General features: G+C 41.4%; 2 protein-coding genes and 1 long non-coding RNA gene across 7 annotated transcripts; all 3 read left to right on the plus strand.

The window, feature by feature from the left end:
- Nucleotides 1–1,339: 1,339 nt before the first annotated feature.
- Nucleotides 1,340–22,819, plus strand: LOC140855643 (CSC1-like protein HYP1). 5 transcript variants are annotated; one of them, XM_073251874.1, is made up of 4 exons: nt 1,341–1,689; nt 13,933–14,088; nt 20,089–20,956; nt 22,598–22,819. In XM_073251874.1, exons 3-4 carry the CDS (start codon nt 20,416–20,418, stop codon nt 22,816–22,818), a joined length of 762 nt encoding a protein of 253 aa, XP_073107975.1. In that variant the 5' UTR covers nt 1,341–1,689; nt 13,933–14,088; nt 20,089–20,415; the 3' UTR covers nt 22,819. The 5 variants fall into 5 exon arrangements, with proteins under 5 accessions (XP_073107976.1, XP_073107978.1, XP_073107977.1 ...); XM_073251875.1 differs by lacking the exon at nt 22,598–22,819 and having other exon boundaries at nt 1,340–1,689; nt 13,965–14,088; nt 20,089–20,419; XM_073251877.1 differs by lacking the exons at nt 20,089–20,956; nt 22,598–22,819 and adding an exon at nt 18,535–20,055 and having other exon boundaries at nt 1,340–1,689; nt 13,965–14,088.
- On the plus strand, nt 1,714–7,067 carry LOC140855645 (uncharacterized). The gene is made up of 3 exons (XR_012138596.1): nt 1,714–4,034; nt 4,098–4,588; nt 4,691–7,067. It is a non-coding gene; the product is annotated as an uncharacterized lncRNA (long non-coding RNA).
- Nucleotides 22,820–22,831: 12 nt separating the features above from the next.
- On the plus strand, nt 22,832–24,683 carry LOC140855644 (protein ACCELERATED CELL DEATH 6-like). Its single transcript, XM_073251879.1, has 2 exons — nt 22,832–23,105; nt 23,735–24,683. The coding sequence occupies exons 1-2, from the start codon at nt 23,028–23,030 to the stop codon at nt 24,404–24,406; spliced, it is 750 nt and encodes a 249-aa protein (XP_073107980.1). The 5' UTR covers nt 22,832–23,027; the 3' UTR covers nt 24,407–24,683.
- Nucleotides 24,684–25,686: the final 1,003 nt, after the last annotated feature.

Here is a 25,686-nt window from a genome sequence, read left to right on the forward strand (position 1 = left end):
AAAAGACCAAGATTAAGGTCAAGGTCCAAACTCCATAAGGTGGTCATGGGGTTTCTAGGGCTAATTTGGATCCTAGGGCAAAACTCTATCAGCCTTTCGGATCTTGAGGTTCATAAATTTTGGATCTTGAGGGACTAACTTATATTTAGGCTAGGATTGAGTCCAAGATTATGAGATTAGATCAAGTCATGGGTATACATGGGCTTGGGTGAGCGCAATAGATTGAGTTAGCCAGAAGAGTTTTTGGATTGGATCACATTGATCCTGTATATAAAGATACATCGTATTCTGATTCGATGAAGCGAATGAATACTAAATTATTTTCTCCCTAACCTTCTCTCTCTTCCTTCCTCTCATCTCTGATCTTCTCCATATTCTAGCAACAAGAAACCCTAGGGTTTCTCGGCTACCAATTCCAAAAAAGAAAGAAAGGAGGCGCCAGGGTTTCTAACGCCCTCCTTTGTGCACGCCCCTTTTGTGCACCCCCTCTTGGCCGCCAAGAGGAGTTTCATGCCTCCATATTTTATTTTTTGGATGCCTCATCAAGGGTGCTTCCAGATCTCAAAAGGTAGATTTCAGATCTGGTAGAGAAGAGGTTCAAATTGCAGAAGAAAATCCTACCGACAAGATTTACAAGGCTATTGAAATTCTGAAGGCTATTTTTATGTTGCTTTGTTGCTGGCCTTCAAGGACCTCTATGATATGATCCTTGCTATTTTCTGACATCCACAACTTGAAAAAGTTACTCCAATAAGACCAAGATTGAGGCATCAATCCAGCTGGTCATTTTATTGAGATGACTATCGACGAGAGCTGGCGGATGCATGTTGTGCCCTAGTTCTTATCATCACTGACTCTCTCTCCTTCTCAATAAAGCTAAAAAGAACTTCCTCTAGCACCAAACTATTGCTACTAAACTTCAGTGGTCGATGGATGATCGAGCTGAAGGTCCGGTGAGAAGACAAGCTGAATATTCATCAAAAATCTGAGGTAGACGGTTTCTAAACCTGGAACCAAAAGTCTAATTGTCGAAGGTTGTCCAATGTGAAATTCTCCGATGTTTAAATTAGTCGAAATTTTAGAAATAATCAAAAAAAAAAAGAAAATGATAAAAATGAATTTTTGTGCTTTCCGGATCAATCGAGCGTTCTTCTTGGCCCGGCGAGGGGGGGACAACCAACCATTATCCGAATATTAAAGATGTAATTAATATTATGATGAGCTGGAACCATGGATGGTCCCTACTTCTATGATTAAAGTTATTATGCCCATGATGAGCCACTGTGGAAAGTTATTACGCTTATGACGGTGAATTCAGTCCTGTGTAAATAAAAGAAACGATACGGGGGATCCTACTCATGACAATCCCAAACCATCCTTCTTTTCCTTCATTTAGTTTTGTTGTGGATGATGATCGTCTCGGCTTTGCTGACCTCGGTGGGGATGAACCTCGGCCTCCGCTGGCTATTCCTCGCCCTTTACTCCATCATTCAGAAGCAGCTAGGGAACGTCAAGTTCTACGTCCCCTGCCTCGTCGCCAAGGGCGGGCCTGCCGGTGGAGAGAATTCAACATCGAGAGCCTCCTCCCCTCGCCCACCTGGGTCCGCAAGGGACTGGAGCCCTCCGAGGAGGACCTCCTCACGTCTTGCGGCCTCGATGCCGTCGTCATCATGAGAATCTTTATATTCGGTACATCCCAATTTTTTTCCCGATTTTTTCTCCTTAAGAAGGTCTTTCTAGGAGTTCTTTGGTTCAACAATTGAAACATTGCCTTGATGTTGGTTCTTTTCTTGATTCTGGTTTTCGAAAACTAAGGGATATAATTTTATTTTTCTTGAACTAATGTTTTAACTAATCATACTGCGTTGCGCATCCTTTTCTGAATAAAGGATGCCTCTTGGAGATAATTTGATCAAAAAGGTCGAAACTTTATTTCAATGTTTGATTCCTTTCTTGATATTGATGTCAAGAAATAGTGGAAAGTTTTTTTTTTTAGAGTTTTTGAGCCCTAATTTTAGTGAAGCATACTATGCTTCCATTAATCTATTGGATATTTGTTGTGCTATTTTTTCTAAGTTAAATCACCTTATTCTGTATGATTGAAGAATCATTTTTTGCTGGTTGTGTTGCTCCCAAATCCCAAGTCGAAGAGGTCGGGAATGATCTCCTCAGGTGGAAGCTGGTTGGCGGATGCCTCGACTGGAGATGAGGAACTGAAGAACTCTCGGGTGCTGGAACAGGACCTGTAAAAAGGCCCTGATCGAAATATTTTCTGGTGGAGACTCTCCGATGTTCAAGTTAGTTGAAAATTGGAGAACAGTAGAAAAAATTTTTGAGGACTTTTAAGAGCTGACCTGGGTCCCCTTTTCTCTCTATTTATAGAGGGACAGTAAGAGTCGCATATGCTGGGGAACTAGCCATTTGCGAAAACTGCATGCGGATTGCACTGGTGGAGATCGTGGTTCCATATTTGTGATGCGGAGCCAGCCCATAGTTTTCATTTGGGAGCATAATCTGATCTTGGTAGTTAGAGCTTCCTTATCTGCTATTTATGCGGCCATGAGAAGATTGCTTTCTTAAAACGGTCTTGTTGTTGGATCGGATGACCTGTTCAATTCAGACCATTATCCGTAACTCCTCCAGGTTGGTCGTGGCCAATCCTTAGCTACCTCAATTGTGCCCCAGGACCTGGTCGGCCAACGCCAAAGTAACGATCCACAATGGTTTGCCCCCACTTTCAAGTCCGAGCTCAGATAGAGGTTGGTCAAAGAGAGTAAAAATTCGAAGTCAAGACCAACGTAGTGAAGAATATACTTTTACAGTCGAGCTCAGGCGCTAGTAGGGGTGTGGACATGTGTCACGAATCGGCATTGCTGATCTCCTTGATCTATTGATCTGGACTGTGAAATCATGGATCCATATGAGGTCAGTTGTGACCGACCTCGGGTTGCCACTTGGCAATCATCAATGGTAGCTAGACGAATTATCATCAATTCGAAACCATTTGAGCTTCTATAAATAGGCAGTTGATCTCTCGGATTTTACTTTTACTGTTCATAGTTTTGCCATCGCAGGAGAGGAGTGGAGCACTTATGCATTTTCTGGCAATCTCTATTGATCACCATCAACGGTTGTAGTCATCTTCGGCTATAGCAAAGCTGCGAACTCTGACCTCTGCCTCTGACCTCCAACCTCTAAGGTCGAACCCTTGGGTTATTCGGTCATCACTACTCTAGGTTAGCTTTTTTTCTTTTTCTTGCTTCTTTGAATCATGCTGAGGGTGAGTATATCAAGCTCGTCTCCCGACACTTGGTCCTCTGATCGGGACCAGTCCAATGAGGGTCCTTATTCTAGTGGTGAGCTCTCCTTAGGGAGCTCTGAGGTTAGCGAGATGTCGAATTTCAGCCCTTTTCGAGTGGCCTTTGTCCTCACCCATGGAATCTTGAGGTCATCCACCTCCAATACCAAATCCCTCCTGAATTTAGGCTGGAGCTCATCAGTCCCGAGGATCGGATGGTTAGTCCTTTTCGATGTCGAATTGGACTCTAAGAAGAGTCTTTAAAAGCAAGCCTTAGGTTGCCTCTTCATATTTTTGTTGTAGAGCTCCTTAGAACTTTTCAAATAGCTCCCTGTAGCATGGCACTAAACTCATGGTCTCATAGTAGCTTTTTTCTCATTATTTCCTTCTTGGTGCTAACCAACCATTTGTCTCTTTCAGATGTATTTCTCATTTAAGAGACACCCCAAGGAGGTCGGATGGTGATATGCATCTCCTCGGATGGGGCAGCATCTCTTTCGAGGTGCTCCTTCCTCGGTTCATGGGAAGGAGCATTATTTTTTTTGTTTCAATCAAACAGCCTCGAGGTTTTGATACTTCAAGGGTCGACCTCGAAGGTCATCAAATAAGGCTCCGATACTTTTCGATGCCAAGGAGAAGGCCTAGAAGTTTATTTTCAACTGTACTGCTCCTCTACGTAAGCTCCTTTCCAAGGAGATGTTGTATAAGGTCGGGTTGAGCTCGGGTGATCCTCAGGGTAAGTCATCTTTAATTTGTGTTTCACCTGAGTTTCTTTTTACTGATGATTCTTGTTTTCTAGACATGAAGCCTAAGGAGATCGAGGCTCTGTGCTACATTGCCAAAAGGAAGAAGTCTTTGGGCGATGCTCCTGCCCCTAAGTAGGGCCAAGCTGAGGCTATCCTTGCCTAACCAACCGTCGGCTCTCCTCAGGTGCCAATCTAGGGTTCAGAGTTGAAGAGGGGGGTTCCTTCTCAGGGGCCCAAGTCGTCCCCCCTCTCAAATCAGTCACTCCAGGAGAACCAATTCCTCCATCTGCATCTTCATTTCTCTAAGATGCGACTACACGGATTTCTATACGCATTTCTCTTCACCAAGATGACCCTCCAGCCTCGACTTCTCAAAAACCCACTACTCATCCTGGGCGGGGAGTCTAGGATCTCAGGTGGGACTTCGCGAATGATTGAGTTGCTTATGAAGTACTTCGGGCTATGATTCTTCCAGTTGATGTCGAGGCAATCAACGTGGAAAGTCTTAGATACTACATTAAGCATTCCTATGACTCTCTTCGAGGTGAGTTTAAAAAATTCTCTTCCTTTTCTTTTCCTCTTTTTTCTGATCTTGTCTATTGCTCAACTCATCCACCATGTGGACCACTTCATGGATATTTTGAAGGAAGCCTGGCAGTCCTTGAAGGAGGCCGAGACTAGAGCTGCTCAGTTCGAGGCCCGAGCTGCTCAGGCGGAGAAAAAGGTGATGAGGTCTCAGAGTTGAAGCAAGCGGCCGACAGAAAAATTTAGTCCCTAAAGGCCAAGGTAAAATCAATAGAGGCCGAAGTTGCCGATGTTTGAAACTAGGCTGAAGTGCGATTGGTCGAGGGTCTCCATATGGCAGTAGCTCAGTGGGAGAAGAAGTTGGAATCCGAGAAGCTTGCGGTGGTCAAGGCCTTTCACTCCTTGGAAGAATTCATGACAGCCAAGCTAGAATTTGCCGCTAACTCTCATTTGGAAGGCTTCGTGGACTGCAAGGCCAAGGTCAAAGGCCTTTTTCCAGACATCAACCTTAACCCATTAGATGCTAATGAGGAGGATGTAGGTGCTGAGGAAATCAGGTCGGGAGGTGTCGAGGATGTGCTTGTCGAAGATGTAGGAGCTGCCCCTAGCCTTCGCTTGTGATTGTACTCCCAGAGCCCGATGTCTAATCTGAGAAGCCGGACGCTCCCACCAATGCACAGGACTTGTTTTCTATTTTTCTTTTGTTTTTGTACTTAAGCTCGATGATGGCTGAGCAGATATTGTGCTTGGGCCACTTATGAGTTCCTCAGCTTCGATCGAGTTGATTTTGTAATCAGCCCAACCCATCCATTATAAATCTTCTCATGTTTCATGCAAACTATACATTTTCATCTTCGTCTCTACTGCTTATTTTCATTTGTCATTTTATTTTTCTCTATTATCCATAAAATTTTCCAAGTCACAAGAATCGGACCACGGTGGATCAATCAACCTCATCCTCAATTTTCGTGAAGCTCATCCAGGGGTGAAGTGCATCTGTCTGAGGATGAGATATGCTTGTTTGATCCTGATGTTTGGCCTCTGCTCAACTCATCTAAGGACAAGGAGTGCCAGTTGGCCGTGTCGCATTGTTGGCCTCTGCTTGACTCATACGATAATGAGGAGCATTTGTTAGATGTGTCGTTGGCCTCTCCTCGACTGGTACGAAGATGAGGAGCACCCGGTCATGTCATGTCGCTGGCCTTTGCTTGACTCATATGAGGACAAGCAGCATACGTTGGCCATGTTGTGTCGCTGGCTTCTACTGGACTCGTACGAGGACGAGAAGCACCTGTTGGTCATTATTGATGAGAGAATATTGGGCAAGCATTTTTTATCTGCAAGAAGTAAATCTTTATTGCTAGTTAATATAATTACATTAGGGGTAACAGAATCATCAAGTTTCAGCATTTCAAGTTCGAAGAACTAGTGCTCCATATAATCAATGGAGTTGGTATGCTTGTGGGCACACCATCTCATCAACATGATACGGGCCCTTCCAATTTGGTGATAACTTTTTCTGTTCTGCTGGGCGAGACACTTCAGCTCTTCATAGGATGAGATCCCCTACTCGAAAGATTTTTTCTCTGATTCTTGAGTTGTAATATCAGGCCATTTTCTACTGATAAGTTGCTATTCAAAGTCAAGCTCGCTCTTGCATCTCCTCCAACAGGTCCAAGTTCACCCTTGGATCATGCAAGTTGCTTTCTTCGTTGAACTTTTCCACCCTAAGTGAATCGTTGAACTTTTCCACCCTAAGTGAAGGTAGGCTGACTTCAAGTAGTATTACAACTTCTATCCTGAAGGCCAAGTTGAACGGTGTTTCTCTAGTAGAGATTCATTGCATCTTTTGATAGGCCTAAAGTATGTTGTAGGGTTCTTCAACCCATAGTCCTTTAGCTCAGTCGAGTCTGGTTCTCAATCCCTGCAATAAAGTTTGGTTAGTCACCTCAACCTCAACATTATTTTGAGGATGCACGACCTAGGTCATGCAATGTGCAATTTCGAGCTCTCTACAAAACTCCACTTATTTCGTATTGTCGAGCTAGCACCCATTGTCTGTGATTATGGCTCATGGAAAGCTGAATCTGCAAATGATAGATTTTCACACAAAGTCACAAACCTTTGCTTCGATGATGGGTGCTAGCACTTCTACTTCTATCCACTTTGTGAAGTAGTCAATCGTGATGAATAGAAACTTCCTTTGTGCTGCTGGACCAAGAAGGATCTGAGGATATCCATACCCCATTGGGCAAAAGGCCAAGGTGTCGTAATTGGCACCATGGGGTTGAAGCTCATCGTTGAATACTAGCATTCCTCTGGCATTGATCACATCTTCACACCAAATTGGCTGCATCCTGCTGTAGCATCAACCAAAAATAACCTTGTCGCAGTACTTTATAACCAAAAACTCTGCTTTTCAGGTGGTTGCCACAAATGCTTTCATGAACCTCTCCAAGAGTGTAATTTGCTTCTAATGGGCGAAGACACCGAAGCAGTGGCGGTGAATAGGACCTCTTGTATAGCTTACATGCATCAGGTACCAAGGTGCTTGGTATTTCAACTTTCTAGCCTCTTCATGGTCGGTAGATAGAGTTTCACCCCTCAAATTGAATAATCGGATCTATCCAGCTCAGCTCATGATCAGTCTATATATCATTTGGGCTTCTTCGATACTCGGACTTTCCAAAGTCTCCATATATGAGCTTCTCTTGAGGTCGACAACTCCTATAGCGGCAAGCTTTGACAAGAGGTATGCTCTGACATTCTCGAACCTTGGAATTTGCTGAATGTTCAAGGACGCAAGGTCAGACATAAGATCCTTTACTTTCTTTAGATACTTAACCATGTTAGGTTCTCACACGTCGTATTCATCTCGTATCTGGCCGATGATGAGTTGTGAATCAATGTAAATCCTTAGGTGTTGGACTTCCAATTTTTTGACAATTTTAAGTCCGGCTATCAAGGTTTTGTATTCTGCTTCATTTTTAGAGGCTTTGAATGCAAAGCACATAGCATATTCAGCAATTGCACCTTTTGGGCTAATGAGGATCAGTTCGACCCCAGATCTTGTTATACTGGAAGAACCATCCACATGAAATACCCAGCACTCAGGTTCTTTGGTCTCGAGTTTCAGTGTGAGCTCCTTCTCTTTAGAGATGGTGCATTCCAAGATGAAATCTACCAATGCTTGAGCCTTGATGGATGGCCGAAGGAGGTATTTTATGTAAAACTTTTCGAGCTTAATGGCCTATTTGGTTAGCCAATCTAAAGTCTCAGGTCGGTACTCCACTACCTTGATAGTTTGGTTGGTGAGGATGGCAATTATATGTGCTTGGAAATATGGATATAGCCTCTTTACGAGATTACAATTGCATACACCATTTTCTCCAGCTTTGTGTATCTGATCTCTATATCATAGACGACTTGGCTTATATAATATATGGGTTTCTGAAGTGCACCTTCTTGTAGGATGAGCACCGACTAATTGCTTGAGGAGAGACCGCAAGGTATAAGTATAGGACCTCATCGAATTCTAGTTTGCTAAGGAGTGTTGGGGATCCGAGATACCTTTTCAGTTCATCGAATGTAGCTTGGCATTCTCTCATCCATCGAAAGTCCTTAGTCCATTTTAGAACTCCAAAGAAGGGTAGACTTTTCTCGACTGACCTTGAAAGGAACCTACTGAGGGCTACAATTCTCCCCATGAGGCATTGCACCTCCTTGATCGTGCTCGGTTAGGTCATTTTCTGGAATGCTTGAATCTTCTTTAATTTCATCTCGATCCCATGCTGCAACACCATAAAGATGAGGAATTTACCGAAGGTAACCTTCAAGGTGCACTTGCTTGGTTGAACTTCATGTGAAAGCATTGTAATATTGCAAAGGTCTCTTTAAGGTCAGCAATATGATTCTCGATGGTCCTTTTTACGAGCATGTTGTCCATGTGTACTTTCATGTTCCTCCCAATCTACTCCTTGAAGACCTTGTTGATGAGCCTCTATTAAATTGCTTCTACATTCTTTAGGCTAAAAGATATAACCCTATAACAAAAAAGATGCTTGTCAATGGTAAAGATAGTCCTCTCCTCGTCCTCAGGGGCTATGCAGATTTGATTGTAATCGGAGAAGACATCCATGAAGGAGAGGAGTTGGTGATCCGATGTAGCATCCACCAACTGATCGATCTGAGGCAGTAGATTCTATCTTTGGGACATGCCCTATTGAGGTTGGTATAGTCAATACGTATGCGTCACTTTCCATTTGCCTTCTTGACCAGATTACATTGGCTAACCACTCGAGGTAGTTTACCTTTCAAACGAAGTCTACCTTCAAGAGTTTGTCCACATCCTCTATGGCTTTCTAGTTCTCTAGCATGAAACTGCTCTTCTTCTGTCTGATGGAACGATGCTCCGAATCCATATTCAAAAGGTGAACAATAACCTCTGGATCTATACCCGGTATATTTGAAGCCGTTCAGGCAAATATGTCTATGTTGAATCGAAGAAATGAGATGAGGTGTTGGTGGTCATCATCATTCAAATTAGAATTGATCTGGATTGTCCTAGTTGGGTCGGACTCTTCTAACACAATTGGGATGAGGTCTCCATTAGCTCGTCCCAAACATTGAGCTCTCCTCTAGGTCGAGTTTCTGTGAGAGCCTCATCGCGTAAAGTCGCCATGTTGCATTCCTTGACTAATTTTTGGTCTCCTTGGACCTCATCAATCCCATGCAAAGTGGGGAACTAAATCAATAAGTGATAAGTTGACACCATGGCTCGGAGGGTGTTCAATCCTGATCAACCTAATATAGCATTGTAAGTAGACAGAATTTCATGACCAAAAAGTTGACCTAGATAGTTGACTAGTTTGGAGTTCGTCCCACAGGCAGAGAGAGAGAGAGAAACCCCTTCTACTAGTACAACATTACCAAAAAAGCCAATTAAAGGAGAATCAAGTCTCCTCAGCTGATTGAGCCAAACCTATTCTTACAAAAGCATCATAAAATAAAACATCTTTGGAACTTTCATTATCAATTAAGATACAGTATACATTGTAGTTTGAAATATTCAAAGTCACTACAATTGGGTTATTGTGAGGAGATTTTATTCTCTAAAGGTCGGCATCGGAGAAAGTGATGCCTTCATCTTCGATCTTCTGCTTCTTCTCTTCCTTGGCTTGGCTTGGCTCTAGGTTTGGATCGTCGAGTTGCCTCTCAAAGATTGTATGGATCACGCCCACCATAGGTCTATTCTCTTGGGGACCATTAGCATGAGGTTTTTCAGGCCTGGTTTCCTCTTGATTCGCCTATTCTTGGATATGCCATCTTAATTGTCCCCACCTGATGGGCGCCTCAAACTCATCTTTGAGCTATCAACATTCCTTGATATTGTGGCCATGATCTTGATGGTATCGATAGTATTTTCTGGTATTCCGCATGTGAGGTGGGGTTGTCATCCTCCTTGGCCTCAGCAGTTCTCACTGATGTTCTATTTCCATCAGCATTTGAGCTTGAGGTGCGTTAAGTGTAGTATAGCTATTAAATCTTTGAGGTGGAGATCTAGATTGACGGCGTCAGGGGGGAGACCTGGTCTGATCATTTCGTGGAGGTGTTCGGGATCAGTGCGACCTCTTGTTGCCTCACCTACCTTCTCGCCTATGCTCCCTACTCTTATGTTCGTGGTTTTCTTTTTCTTCCCAAGGCTCATTGCTTGGGTGCTCCCTATGCCGAGTCCGTTACTCTGCATTCACATATTTTGCTGCTCTTGCCAACATCTCAATAAAGTCTTTGGGATACCTCTTTTCAAACGAGAAAAAAAAATCTTTCTTAAGTGTTGGTGCAAAAATCCGCCTGCGCCGGAGAAGCTGGAGTTGAGGAAGCCGCGGTCGCCGCCGGGACCTGCAAGGGAAGTCTAAACCGGAGGTGGGGTTGCTCCGGCAAGACCCTCCGACGCTCAAGTCAGTTCTCTGCCTCAACAAGAATGGAGTGCTCGAACGGAGAATTTAGCAGAGTTTTGAGATAAGGCAAAAGAGCTTAAAAAATAACGTATCTGAGTCCCCCCTTTTATAGGCGGGGGAGGCAACGGACTGATGGCGACGTGTGTAACTGCCTGGTAGTGGGCCGCCCATGGTCAGGAGAATTGATTGCGAAAGATAATGGAGCAGACACGTGGGTATCACCTCGACTTGCCACGTGGAATCCGTTATGAGGGGTGGAGCAGCGTCCGTCGTCAGGAGAATCGCATGGTATCCGTCGCAGGAGGTGGAGCAGGTTCGTGGCCGTTACTGTGGCCTGCCAGGGGGATAATGGAGCTGTGCGGAGTCCGCCACAGGAAGTGGAGCAGGGCGGCTATGGCCGCTGCGGCTTGTCAGGGAATGATGATACTGCGTGGAGTCCGCCACAGGAGGTGGAGCAGGGTCGCGGCCGTTTTGAGGGCCTGTCAGGGGGCGTGGATCTGTCGATTGAAGCTCGGCAATGGTCGGAGCCGTCGTGAGCGGAGCCCGGCTCCCGTAGGAGTCCGGGCGGAGCTGTTCTGATGCCGGCGGTGGAGTCCGGCTCCCGTAGGAGTCCGGGCGGAGCAGTGCGGATGGCGGCAGAGCCCGGCTCCCGTAGGAGCCCGGGCGGAGCTGTGCTGATGTCGTTGGTGGAGCCCGGCTCCCGTAGGAGTCCGGGCGGAGCTGCGCTTGCTGATGGCGGTGGAGCCCGGCTCCCGTAGGAGTCCGGGCGGAGCTGCACTTGCTGGTGGCGGTGGAGCCCGGCTCCCGTAGGAGTCCGGGCGGAGCTGCACTTGCTGATGGCGGTGGAGCCCGGCTCCCGTAGGAGCCCGGGCGGAGCTGTGCTGATGTCGTTGGTGGAGCCCGGCTCCCGTAGGAGTCCGGGCGGAGCTGCGCTGCAAACAAAGTCAAGGGTGAAGTCCGGCTCTGATAGGAGTCCGGACTGAGCTTACCAGCAATTGATATTGAGAGCGGAGCCCGGCTCCCGTAGGAGTCCGGGCGGAGCTGTTTTGATGTTGGCGGCGGAGTCCGGCTCCCGTAGGAGTCCGGGCGGAGCTGCGCTTGCTGATGGCGGTGGAGCCCGGCTCCCGTAGGAGTCCGGGCGGAGCTGCACTTGCTGGTGGCGGTGGAGCCCGGCTCCCGTAGGAGTCCGGGCGGAGCTGCACTTGCTGATGGCGGTGGCGGTGGAGCCCGGCTCCCGTAGGAGTCCGGACGGAGCTGCACTTGCTGGTGGCGGTGGAGCCCGGCTCCCGTAGGAGTCCGGACGGAGCTGCACTTGCTGATGGCGGTGGAGCCCGGCTCCCGTAGGAGTCCGGGCGGAGCTGCACTTGCCGATGGCGGTGGAGCCCGGCTCCCGTAGGAGTCCGGGCGGAGCTGTGCTTGCTGATGGCGGTTCCGCCGTGGGTTCCGGCTGTGGGTATTTTATACCCAACATTAAGCAATCCAGCTTTAAGAGCAGTCATTGCCACCGATTGATCCAAGTCATGCACCTCTAAGGTTGCAGTGTTGAAGTGGCTAATATAGTCTCCAAGAGATTCGCCTTCTTGCTGTTTGATACTGACAAGTGAGTCCGAGCCACGACGCTATTAGCGACTATTGATGAAGTGGGTCACAAACAATCGATCGAGCTGCTTGAAGGAACTGATTGAGCTAGGCTGAAAGGTTGAGTACTAATATTGGGCTGCTTTTCTTAAGGTGGATGGGAACGTCTGGCAGAGAATTCTATCAGTTGCCTCATGAAGAAGCATTAGAGCTTTGAAGTCTCCAAGTGGTTGATGGGATCCGAGGTCCTATTATACGATTCCAATCGTGGCATCTTGAACTATGGGGATAGTGGCTTGTCCATTATCCTCCCAGAGAATGGAGGATTAGTATTGAAGCCGAGCTCTATTGTTGTTGAGTTCGGTCCTGCAGCGCTTCAATCTGTTGCTATATCTCTTGAAATCCCCTCTTCACCTTGGCATCTTGAGCAGTGTAAGGCTCTCGGTGCCAGGGAGAAAGGTTGCTCAGGATGGAGTCCTTTCCTAACTGTGGGGTCGGGGAATGCCTACATTATCCTTGATCATCGCTCAGAGGTTAGCTATGTCGACTATACCCCTATCTTGAACTAGAGGAGGTGAATGCTATATCATCTGTCTAGCTTGATCTCGATGAGGAGCTTCTATAGTAGGCTAAGGTGCAGCAACCTGCTGCATTCGTTGCACTATGGTAGTCAAAGCTTCCACCTACTAGACGAGGCTGTTAAATTGATCGTTGGAGACCATTGGAGAAGGTTGTGGAGGTGATGGCACCTAGATTGATTCAGGCATAATAGCTTGCTATTGTTTTTCATTAGGTCGTGCGCCGTTAAAGCGGCAAGAGGCATTTGAAGCTCCTCTTCATGGCCTCATGACGAATCGCTTTTTCTATCTTCAAATGAGCTCCGAATGTGACTATAAATAGAGTCCTTCTAGTGCCAATCTGTTGCTACCAAATTTCAAGTGGGAGAGGTTGTGGGTGATCTCCTCGGGTGGAAGCTGGTTGGCAGATGCCTCGACTGGAGACTTCTAGGAAGAGGGCGAGGAGAAAGGACCTCGTTTGGAGATGAGGAACTCTTGAGTGCTAGAATAGGACCTGTAAAAAGCCCTTGATTGGAATGTTTTTCGATGGGGACCCTCTAATGCTCAAGTTAGTTGGAAATTGGAGAACAGTAAGAGAGCGTTTTGAAGCCTTTCGAAAGGTTACCTGGGGTCTCCTTTTTTTTCTTATTTATAGAGGGGGAGTAAAAGTCATATACATCGGGGGAACTAGCCATTCCCAGAAAGTGTGAGTTGATCCCACTGGCAAAGATCGTGTTTTCACGTTTGTGACATGGAGCCAGCTGGTAATTGCCATTTGGGGGCGTAATCTGATCTTGGTGGTTGAGGTTCCTTATCTACTATTTGTGCAGCCACGAGCAAATTGCTTTCTCAAAATAGTCTTCTTACCGGATCGGGATGACCTGTCCAATTCGGACAATTATCCGTAACTCCTCCAAATTGGCCATGCCGCCCCTTACCTACCTCAGTTATGCCTGAGGACCTGGTTGGCCGAGGCTGAGGTAATCGTCCACAACAGGTTGTAAAATTGATCTCCCTCTTCCCTTGTATGCGCTCTTCTTGTTGGTCATTTTCAAGGAAACATGGGAAAGGAAATTTTGCACTTATGTTTTTCTAATAATTAGCCTAAACTCTATTATGCATTGTACACGATCTTGTTTCTTTCGTATCCCACTTTTCAAATTGGAATTTTTTTTGGCATTATCCAGTCTTTATCTTTGGATTGATATCTTATTTGCCTTTTTTAAGGAGATTTGTTCTTATTGAGCTTTCGATCTCAATCTTCAATGCAGTTTGAGAGGATTTTCTGTTGCCATGGTTGTAGGAATATGTATTCTTCTTCCTGTAAATTATTTGGGGGACCAGCTTCGTGATATTGACTTTTCTGATCTTCCAAACAAGTCCTTGGATTTATTCAGCATTTCAAATGTAAAGGATGGCTCGAATAGGTATCTCCTGCTTGTTTAGTTTTTACTGCTGTTTCTTACTCAATGGACTAATAAAGCATAATTCTTCTTGGCCTAATAAAAAACTGGCTGAGATATCAATCGGATGTAGAACTGACCATGGCCCTTAAATTAATGCATGACTTATTAATGTTACCACATACAGCATGTTGCAGTCTTGGGCCTGAACACAGGACTTGAGATATTATTTACCACTGTATTGTTTACTTGATGCTTATAGACTTTAGAATTATGTGAAGCGTAATTTGTACTGTTGCATAATTTTACAAAATTTGCTGGATTATTTAAGTATTCCTTGTACTGCAAATATTAATTGTGATAAATGTTGAAGAGGAAAAAAGAAAAAAATAGTTGTTAAAGAGAGCAACTGCAAAAGATTTTGTTGATCTCTTTCGATTATACACCTTTTACTCATACTGCGCTGTTTCAAATTTGTGCAAGTACCTGATGGAATTACCCATGTGCAAATATCTGATGTTAATAAAATGTGGTACCCTGATTTCAGATTTTAGGATCCACGGTTATCAATTGAAATTCAAATTGGAAATATGATTAGAAATAATAATGAAAAAGAAGAAAAATAAGAGATTATAGATGTAGGTAAGAGCAAAAGGAAAAAAAAAAAAATTATTGCTTAGCTTAAAGTTTTGGCTGAAACCAAAGAACATTTTATTTTTCAGACAATTAAGTGGGTATGTTCCCATTTCAGCCTGCTTCTGCGGAAGGCTCTTTGATTCACCTGAAACATAAAAGGAGTAAAGAAGCTAAAAAGTGCTTTTTTAGTTATTTTTCATGATTCCTTATCTTTTCATACGTATAGCATCCAAGTCCTAAAACTTCTTAATTATGACCTAACAGTCATTCTCGATTACTTAAAATAATTCCATATCTATACTTTTAGTTATGAAATTTCGGTTTCAATTTGATCAGCAATGCATGAAGTTTTATAAATTTTACTTATATCCTTCACAGATAGATTGATAATACCAATTGATATGGTAAATGTCATAAATTTGACAGTTAGCACGTTAGCGATGTGTTGTTCTAACCTCACTTCATTAACTATTCCATAATTGTGATGCTTGATTTCATGATTTTGTTTATTAATTTATTAACCTTGAATTATTATTTTTCATGTTTTTTCATCCTCTGGTCCTAAATAATTCGAAGCAAAATGAAATGCTGAGGTGAGATTGGGACTTTGATTAGTGGATTATCCAGGTTGTCAGAATTATGGTAAACTTTAATTCAAGGTTGAACTTAGCTTTGTTCAAGCTTAAAATGAGGGTGTTTTTGGTATTGCTTCTGCTTTGTAAAAAAGGAGAATCAAAAGCTAGGTTTTCTAGCTTCTCCTAGATGCACTTTTCTGACTTTTCTTCATGTGGAAGCACATTTTAGGCAATGTTACCAAATACTTTTTTTAAGTGTTTTTGCAATAAAAGTTACTAAAGTAGTTTCTTTTTTCCTGCAAATACACCTTGAGCTTGGATGAAATTTGATATAAGATCAATTGATTTTGACTCAATTTAAGGTTATGAAGCTGATTGAAATAGGCTTGTGGTTGGCTTTATTTGAAATTACTCTAGATCAAGCTCAACAAATAACAAATGAACCAAGCTTGATCAAATCCAGGCTTGATCATTGTCAGCTTAATTACAACCCTTGAAACTACCTTGATGTGGCTTATTCAGTTTAGAGAATCTCGAGAACAATTTTATCTTACATTTGTCACTGGTTGTTTGATTGAATGTTCCATCTAAAGTTTCCTTCACTGTCTTAATGCCATGTTTGCTTAGAGAAAGATAAAAACCATGTACTCTGTGTTAGAACACAGCCGACTTTACCTTCTAAAATATTCTGTCCTATGTACACATCTAACTGAAGTTTTGACCCTAACAACTTCAAGGTTGGAATTGCCACTGTGTGCAGGGCTGTGCTCACACTGGGCAAGCATGTGAATTTTGTAGGGTATCAACTGGTGTTGGCTCATATCAACCTGTGCCAGTTCGGCATGGATTGGTATGGCTCAAGAACACCTTTTTTTTTGTGGTTATGGACTTATGGTGTCAGCATATGTTGTGCCATGCTGTGAGAGCCATTGACCGGCAGGTCCCATGCCTGCAGTGCTTAAATCCTTGGATGACAGCAGAAAAGCTACCTCTTATTTTAATGGCAGATGGAGCACTATGTTAACTTTCAGCTAAGGTTGGGGAGAATATTCAATGGCTTCTCTCTTTAGGTTTTATTGGAAATACACACCTATCAATAAAGTTCTATGTGATTTTGTTTAGTTGCATATTGTCTAAGATAAGTTTGTGATAAATTGCACTTTTTTATATTGTAATAATTGATGTTATTAAAGTTTTAAATTCTATAGGACAAAGGTGTCCTAGTATCTCTATGGAATGGTGCATCCCACTATCCCATCCCATTTTAACAGCTACTCGGTAAATATTCTTCATCTTTTTCTCCTTATTCCTTCCTTTCTTTCATTCTTTCTTTTCTTCTTTTTCTTCTATCTTTTTTCTTTCCATTTGTTTTTCTTTCTTTTTTTTATCACTTCCTTTCTTTTTTTCCTTTTCTTCTTCTTTCTCTTTCCTTTCTTCCTTCTTTCCTTCCTTTCTTTTTCTTCTTTCTCCCTTTCTGTCTTTCATTTTTCTTCTTCTTCTTTCATTTGTCAAAGTATTATTACTGGTTCTTTTTCATTTCTCTGAAGTAAGCTCAACAAGGGCAGTCAATAAAAATTGCACCACTTATCATTCAGTACTACATGGAGCCTCTATTTAGTATTAGGCTTAGATCAGACACAGTAGTTTGTAAATCCTGTCTTTAGTAATGTCATATGGCATTTCCTGGCGATATGGTGCTTTCCGTTCTGTTTATCAAATTGCTTCTTTTCAAACAAATGCAATTATTGTGCAAGCAAATTATGAATTTATCTTATCCTGGGGAAAATTTTTGTACTTCTGTGAGTGAAAAATAAATAATTAAGAACTAATCTATCCTTTTTATCCTGATTAGAGATTTTTCTGAAGGACTGTAAACAAATGGAGTAACAAGTAGAGATGAAAAAAATCATCATCACTTTGTCAACAAACATGCACTTCAGCATCCTTTCTTTGACCCACCAACCTAGACCTGATGATGCTCCTTACTGGCCCCATTGGAGCCTATGGTAAATTGATCCAAACAAATAGATCCAGTCCATCTTTAGATGTTCTTTTGCTGACTTCCCTTTATCAGTCCTATTGTCACCTTAAAAACTTAGCCCATGTCCAACTCAGCATTTTCATCTGTAGAATGTTCATGCTATGTTCACAGGACCTCTTTTTTTGACAAATAATTTCATTGATATAATAAAGAGGGGATCTTATGAAATTACCTGGTCTTAATGGTATTAGATGGTGGCATATTATTCTGGAGGTGCGTCTGCATTTTACAATACTTATTCTTTGTCCTACCGTAGACATTAATGTCCTTTTTAATTATTTTGTGTAAATAGCACCGAGCTATACTCCTGCAGAAGTTGCGGCCATGCACTCTGGATTTTTGGCAAAAACATTCTTGTACTAATCTACCTCCCGCTATTGTTTCTAATTCATTATAAAATGCCTCATAAGAATGCCTATACAGAAAAATTCAAGATTTTAGATGCTTTATAAAATTTTTAACATCAGTGTTAATCACATGGGAACTGTTGGGGCTCCTATTTCAAACACTCTGCAAATTTAGTATACATTAATGTGAGATAGAACTTTGATATTTCTAGAAATATCTTATCTTTATGGAAATCTGGTGCTCTATTTAGTCTATTGTTGAACTTTTCGCAATAATGGTTCACAATTTTGTCAAGAAATTCCAAAACGAAAACATTTCATCTAGATCCAACCTGAAAATGGGGTCAGTTCTAGATTTTGACCAAAACTAACCTGTGAAACTAAATTTCTTCGAGAGATGACTTTTTATGCTATTTTTTGCCATTTCCTCAGGCATTTAAATTTTGAGATGCATTTCCACTAGATTAAAGCTAGATATTGTAAGTTTTTAGAAGACAAGAACCATTGCAAGTTTGCAATGCTATATTGCACAGTGGTCTAGAAGAAAAGTAAATTTTTCAGCATAAATCTAGCTATCTTGGAGCTCCAATGTTGTAGACATATTTGTTATTATATGCCAGATTGCCATCAAACAGTAAAATGATTATTTACAAACGCACACCAAACATGATATTTGAACACTATTTTTTGTTAAAAAAAACTGTTTAAGTGCAAAACTGTGGAACAAATACATCCAAAGTACCTAAGCAACATTTGATTACTTTTAGATAATGTCTGATTAATTTTTTGGACTTGTTTGAGTTTTCTTTATTGCCTTGTTTGGTGTAATTTTAGTTGATGGGTTTTGGATTGCCTTATAATTATGAATCAGAGCTGCAGAAACTGGAGAGTTGGAACTGCTGAAGTTGCAGAAATCATCAAAACCGGAATTTGTAAGGACTGGTTGAAACCTAGATTGAGTTTGCCAGCATCAAGTTTTGCTTGAAATGCCGGGATCAAATCAAACTTATATATTTCCTTTTTTCTCTTTAAAAGAAGGAAGTTTAAACTCTTTAACTGAAACAAAAGAAAGCAGAAAATCTTCATTATGAACATTAGAGGTGAAACCACCTTCAAATACTGTAAAGCTGGCATTTATGGTATTGTCACTATGGGTTTTCTAAAGCAATTTAATTTTAAAAGGAACAGATTTTTAACTTATAAGACTGCCTAGCTCTATCATTTGTCATTACCCGATTGTGGAGTATGTTAGGTTTGTGACCTCATACAGAGTCGATTGTCTTTTTTATTGCTTATATGCAACAAATTGAGCATTGGAATTGTAACTCTTTTTATCCACTTCTCGATGATCCAAAATTAAACTAGTCTGTTCAAATAGAAACTTTTGAGCAAGCGCATGCCATATGATGTATTGCTCCTCTAAATTTTCAAGAGGGACAAGGCCTCAACCTTGCCATGACATGAAGACTATGTTTATTTTATCCTTTCAAGATTTAAAGACCAAAATTTGTTCTTTTCTTTTTTCAAAGTAATTTAAAAGCACCTTGAAAAATTTTGAAAGAATTATCTGTATATTTATGACCTTTCTTAAACGTGTTCGATCAAATCCAAAGTTCTTAAAGTTCCACTTCTACATGTTATTGAATATAACGGTCATTCTAGAATGTAGATAGTTCTAGGCAGCATGTTGATATTTATATTAATATGTTTCTAGACTGTTCTTAGGATCCAATTTCCTATTTTTCTGCTACTATCCATTTGAAAGGTTTATCTTCAAGAATGTTCGGGCTTTGCTAAGATACAATTTTTCCCTGCATTTTCCTCTTGAGAGAGGTGTTGCTACCTTCGACATCTATCATGTAGGACTGCTATTTGTTGCATTTTGGATCTTCATTTGCAAAGACGGTGATATCTTGGAAGTTTGACCAGATACTTGCTGCCTACCTTTTTTTCTCTTTGGAGGAAAAGGATAAGTTATTAGTTGATATAAACTACTAATCTTCTCAAGGTTTGTGTGCATAACCAACACTGAAACGTTTTGCTTTTACTAGAAGTTGTTCTGGAATCTGGGTTAAAATTCATAGCTATGTTTTAAGCCTCAATGTCGGGCCCCTCTTGGTATGTTTCTAGTTTGGTGTTGCATGGTTCGTTATGCCCTTCGACCGACACATGGTATATTGTTGGAGTCGGCACCAAACCAAACGAAGACAGCTTTGTATCAATATTGGTACGGCATTGACCGCATGCTGCATGTACAGTTTGGTATTTTATTAGAAATTGACCTGTAGGACCATGTTACATGGCATATAAATAGGAATCTGTTGGTTTTTTTTTCGGTTGTTTATCTGTATATTTTAATTTTGAAAAAGTCATATGAGAGATTTTCCTGTGAGTTTCCGAGGTTAAGAAGCTGGAATTTTTGCAGCAACTTGGGCCTCCTGAAAAATGGTGGGATTTTTATCCAAAAAAAAAAAAAAGAAATGGTGGGACATTTGGTACTGGTTTTCCAAGAAGGCTTGATTTTTTTTTGTCAACATCAAACATCGACGGGGAAAGTGCGTAGGTCAAACGATCAAGTCAACAAGCGAGAAAAATCCTGGTTCACAAGATCAGAGATGCCGCTCGCCTTCATTTAGCTGAACCACATCGCATATCCTATATCGAGACTTTGGTGGATCAAAATAGCAACGAGAGAGAGAGAGGAAGTGAATCAAAATGCTCCTGGAGTTGTTGATGGCGGCAAGGTCAGGGGATGCTGCTCGCCTTCGACAAATTGCCGAGGGGAGCAACACCCACCTCAACGATGTCACGGTGGGGGGGGGGGGACACCGTACTCCACATAGCAGCCAAGATGGGTCATGCAGAGCTCGCGAAGGCCATCCGCAGGCTGGAGCCCTTACTGTTAACCAGACAGAACTCCAAAGGAGACACTCCGGTGCACTGTGCGGCCAGGGCCGGGCATCACGCGATCGTCACCTCCTTCGTCTCCACTCGAATCGTTGATGAGCAAGTTGGAGAGGAGCATGGAAGGCTGCTCAGGGTGAGGAATGGCGTGGGAAACACGGCCCTTCACGAGGCGGCTCAGAACGGCCACCTGGAGGTGGTCCAAGCGATCATGTCCGTGGATCCAGACTCGGCGGCTGTGGTGAATCAGGCGGGCGTGTCTCCGCTCTACATGGCCGCGGAAAGGGGGTCATCCAACATTGTGCGCTCATTGCAGTGGTCCGAGGCGTGCTCCTACGAAGGACCAAACGGGCAGACAGCGCTGCATGCAGCCGTGCTCATTTGCTACGGTACGCTGCTCTAAAATAAGGCTTTAAATAAACAAAATATTAGTTTCTCAAAATTTGCAAAAGAATTCCTATGAAATAAATGTAGGCCAAAAGATAATTTTTTTTTTTTTTTTTTTTTTTTTTTTTAGTGAAAAGTGAAGTCAAAGTAATGCCATTAATTTTCTATTTTTTTGTCCATTATTTTTCATTATAATATGCTTATAACACCCATTATAATAGTTATTATTTAAATACTAAAAATTTTAGATACTATTTTTGAGATAAATGATGGCTATTATAACTTTTGTAAAATCAATGACATTTTCGACAGGGATCCTTAATAGCTATGTCTAGCCTTGACATGTGTATACACACAGATATATACATGCCTATATGTTTATTTGTATATCTTTCAATTTCCAAACTCTAAGCATATGAAACTTTATTCCATGATTTATAGGTGGCAGAAAGAATAAAAATAATGCCTTGTTAAAACATGTTTGAGTGTTTATACTTGGCTTTAATTTAATAAAGCATATGTCTTTTCAATGTTTGATCAATTATTGCTATATAATTAATTATCAAGTTCTTGTTGTTTGTGATTTATTCTTCATAGTATGTACTAGATATCACATTGATAATCATCTCATCGTATAGATTGGTTTAGCTTGACTAACTCCTCAAGATATAATGGTTGACACATGGTAGAAGCGAAACTTGACCTCTACCTGACCTGAGCCTAGATCGACCTGACCCAATCCACCAATGGATCAGCCTTTTAGACTTGAAACCTCAACAGATTTTGAGTCTAGATTATTAAAATCTAGATCCAACGTGACCTGATTGCACTCGTGTTAATAAGTCACTGGAGAAAAAGCTAAATATGGCCAAGCTCTATCAATTTGGAGTCTAAGAATTTTTTTTTGTTGAAGAAAAATAATTTATGTTTGGATTAATAGTCATATAGAAACATAGCAGGAAATCAGCGGCTGGGCTTAGGGCAAGTGGTCAATATTTCTCTCCACCTGGGGAGAATAACCAAGATTTAATTTTCGGAGATGGCATTCTATTTGTATTACTAACAAATAAATATGAAACTAGGTTATATATGATCTTAGCAGCAGTCCTATTCTAAATTTTGTCCTTGTATCAAATCCATAAAGGATGTTTTCCAAAATACTTGATAAGGTTGAATTTTTTTTTGGAAGAGGGACATCGCAATTAGGTTGATAGTCAAGGTAATTTGCGAGTTTTCACTAGATATGACATTTAAGGTGGTCCGGTTCTTTCATTGTCTATCTCTAGCCTTTTCTTGAGAGGGGCTCTGTGTTTCTTGTTGGCTCGGCTCCCCGTCAATGCTTGGTCAAGGAGAAACCTTCAGTAAGCAAAGTCCTCTCCTGCTAAATTTGAGAGCCGATATGGATGCTAATTTACTTGGGTAGAGTCAAACATCAATCTGAAATCTAACACTCTTGTTTCTCTCTCTTCCCTTCTTTCTTTTGTTTCTTGTTTCTCCCTATTCTGTACTTGTATCATGGGATTGGGTTGGGGAAGGTTAGATGGATAGCCATGCATGGTGCCACTATCTTAATCACAGTAACTTGCTAATACTTTTGGAAAAAGTAATTTGATATTCTGAACTTTTCTTTTCTTGAAGAATAGATATTACAGAACTGATACTAGAACAAGTGCCAGTCTTCATCAAACGAGGAGATGCCACCAACAACAGCACACCTCTTCATTATGTACTACTTGATAGTGACAACTCAGCATCCTATCTACGGGACAAAGATGGTTTTGCACCCATTCATGTTGCAGCCAGTGCAGGCCATCTTAACATAATAGCAGAGCTTTTGCAGCATTGTCCGATTGCATGGAGTTGATAAATAACCAAGGCAGGAACTTCCTTCACGTTGCCATCATGAACAAAAGATTAGAAATTGTCAAGTACGTGCTTGAATCAGCAGTCTTTATAGACCTTCTAAATGAGCCAGACAATGAAGGCAATACACCCTTGCATTGAGCTGTCATCTCAAGGAGCAGGCAGATTACCCAGATTTTATCATCCGATGGAAGAGTAAACACCAGCATCATGAATAACAAGGGCCATACTCCTCTTGATCTTGCTTCCTTAGCCAGCAATTGGAATTGGGAAATTGCTCTTAGAATGGTATATATTAATTTAATTATCCTTGGTTAGAAAATTTTTTTTTTTTTGTCATAATTGGTTAGGACTTACTTCAAGGGCCTACATGGCAACATCTCACCGAAGCGAGCAGGATCAATGGGGAAAAGAGTGCTGGAATGGAGAAAGGGAGTTAAAGGGAGAAGAGAGAGGGAGGTCATGGAAGTGGTTAGACCAGTCTGGTGGAATTAAAAAAAAAAAAAAGTTTTTTTATTTTTATATAATTGGTGGGGACCAGGCATCGCAATCTCATGCCCTCCCTCTGTTGCTCCTACTCTCTCTTGTGCTCCCTTCCCCTTCAATCCTGCTGGAACTGGTGGAAACTGTGGATGACATCCTGGAAAAGCCTTGTACATTATTGTATCTTTTCACTATTAGATCATTATTAGGTTTCAAATTTTCTCAAAATTTAGGATAATACAAACCTATGACACAAAAATTGAGCACTTTTTTGCCTAGCTTGAGTCCTACCATTCAACTTAATAACATTTTATTGTCATACATATATTTGCATTGGTGTGGTAGTACAAATTTGTTTCATAGTTCATTTCTTTTCTGCGCCTTTTTTGAATTTCCCTTTGCCTGATATGCTAATGTATTGTGGGATTTTGCAGTACAAAATCGTAATAGAGTTGATAAATCATGGCTCACGATTAAGTCCACAACGACTGGATCTCATTACATGTTGCCTACAAAAAAACCAGGAAGCAGAAATAAACCAGTACAGGGCATTCGCTAATAATCTTATAATAGTGGCAGTCCTCATTGCTACGGTCACTTTTGCTGCAGCATTTACTCTACCTGGAGGATACAAGGGCGATTCTAGCTCTAATGCGGGCAGTGCCATATTAGCAAACAGAGCTGCGTTCAAAGCATTTTTGGTCTCAGATAGCTTAGCCATGATCAGTTCCATCTCTGTGGCAATTATACTCCTTCGCACAGGATCACTAGACCATGACATTCGGCTATACTCCCTTATCACTGCAATGAAACTGCTGTGGGTCGCACTTGGAGGAATGTTTGTAGCATTTGCAACTGGTGTGTACGTTGCAGTTGTCTCCAACTGCAAGTGGCTTGCTATTCTCGTAGCTGTGATGATATGTAGCATTCCTCTTGGTGCCTGGATGACTGCTTATTGGCCTAACAGTGATTTCTTGAGCTTGGTGAAGATGAACATAATCCAAGAAAACGATACTCCGATTACTGATTTAGATTATAGGTGGTATAATAAGCAGGTTGCCATTCGTCGAAGGCTTGCAGGCATTGCAGACTTCCATACACCTTAACTGATTTAGATCATAGGTGGTATGATAAGCAGATTGCCATTCGTCGAAGGCTTGCAGGCATCACAGACTTCCATACACCTTAAGTTTTTGCATTACGTGTGAAATATGCTTGCTTCATAAGTTGGGAAAAATTTTCGAGTGCATTGGCTGCAAATGTACTAGAATAATACTGGTAAATTGTTGTATCAGTAAGCTGGTAACTAGAGATGGTACTTCAGCAGATTTTTAGCAGGTTTCAACGATATACCCATATTGACATGATGTGCATGTTGTTTTATCTTAGAAGTGCATCCACCATCATGAAAAATGTCCAAACATATTTTTTGACTTGATGGATTTACAATAGTGAGAATTGGAAGGGCAAACTTATGCAATTTCAGTAAAAAAAATTCTTGTTTTATCTATTTATCCCAAGAACATCTAAATATATTTCTTATCCCCATCAGCATCTAAACACGTGAAGAGAATAATTGAAACCGTTGCTTGCATGCACCATGATTTCCCTGGCATAAGGTATGGTTTGTACCATCCTAAGCTTAAAGTACCATTTCTACCTATAAAAAAAGTAAAATCCATTTCTGATTTCAATTGTGACCTAAACGAATCTTTATCGTGTGTGCTTGGTTCGTAATGAAAATCAGATTAGATTGGAATATGAATTGAAACAATTTTATTCCTTGATGTGTTTGTGATGCAGTGTTGGTGAATAAGAATAATGGTGAATAAGAATAAGGATTCACACAAGATAAAAGTTTTTAAGATATCAAAAAAAAATTTAGACTCTAATTGAAATAATAATCTTGCGATTTTTAGTGATGATAATCGAATAAATATCAAACAAAGGTATTTATAGTGTCTCGATAGTTCTATAAATAGTAAAATTAAAATAAAACTAATAGTCCAACTAAAAATTAAATAAAAGATAAAAATATGAAACTGAATCAAAAATGGACTTCCAAACATAAAACGGCCTCAAAATCTACTAAAACGATGAAATTTGGGCTCAAAAACTATGGTGAACAGGTAACCTAATTCACGATTATAGAGCTCGAAACGAGCTTTCTATTGATATATTATATGTTTCATAACTCTTTTTGGATCAAAAGTTATGGTCGTTTAAAATTTAGATCTCTGTTTTGATATTCCAAACCATTTATTTGGGCTTGTGCTACTTCCTGCAATCGATGACCAGAGCCGATATAGAAATCATAATGGAATTTGAATACCAGAGAGAGTGGGGATTGTATTTTGTGGATTGAGACATATTCTCATTTCTTCCT

Source organism: Elaeis guineensis, chromosome 2 (assembly GCF_000442705.2).
Source record: "Elaeis guineensis isolate ETL-2024a chromosome 2, EG11, whole genome shotgun sequence".
Taxonomy (NCBI): Eukaryota; Viridiplantae; Streptophyta; class Magnoliopsida; order Arecales; family Arecaceae; genus Elaeis; species Elaeis guineensis.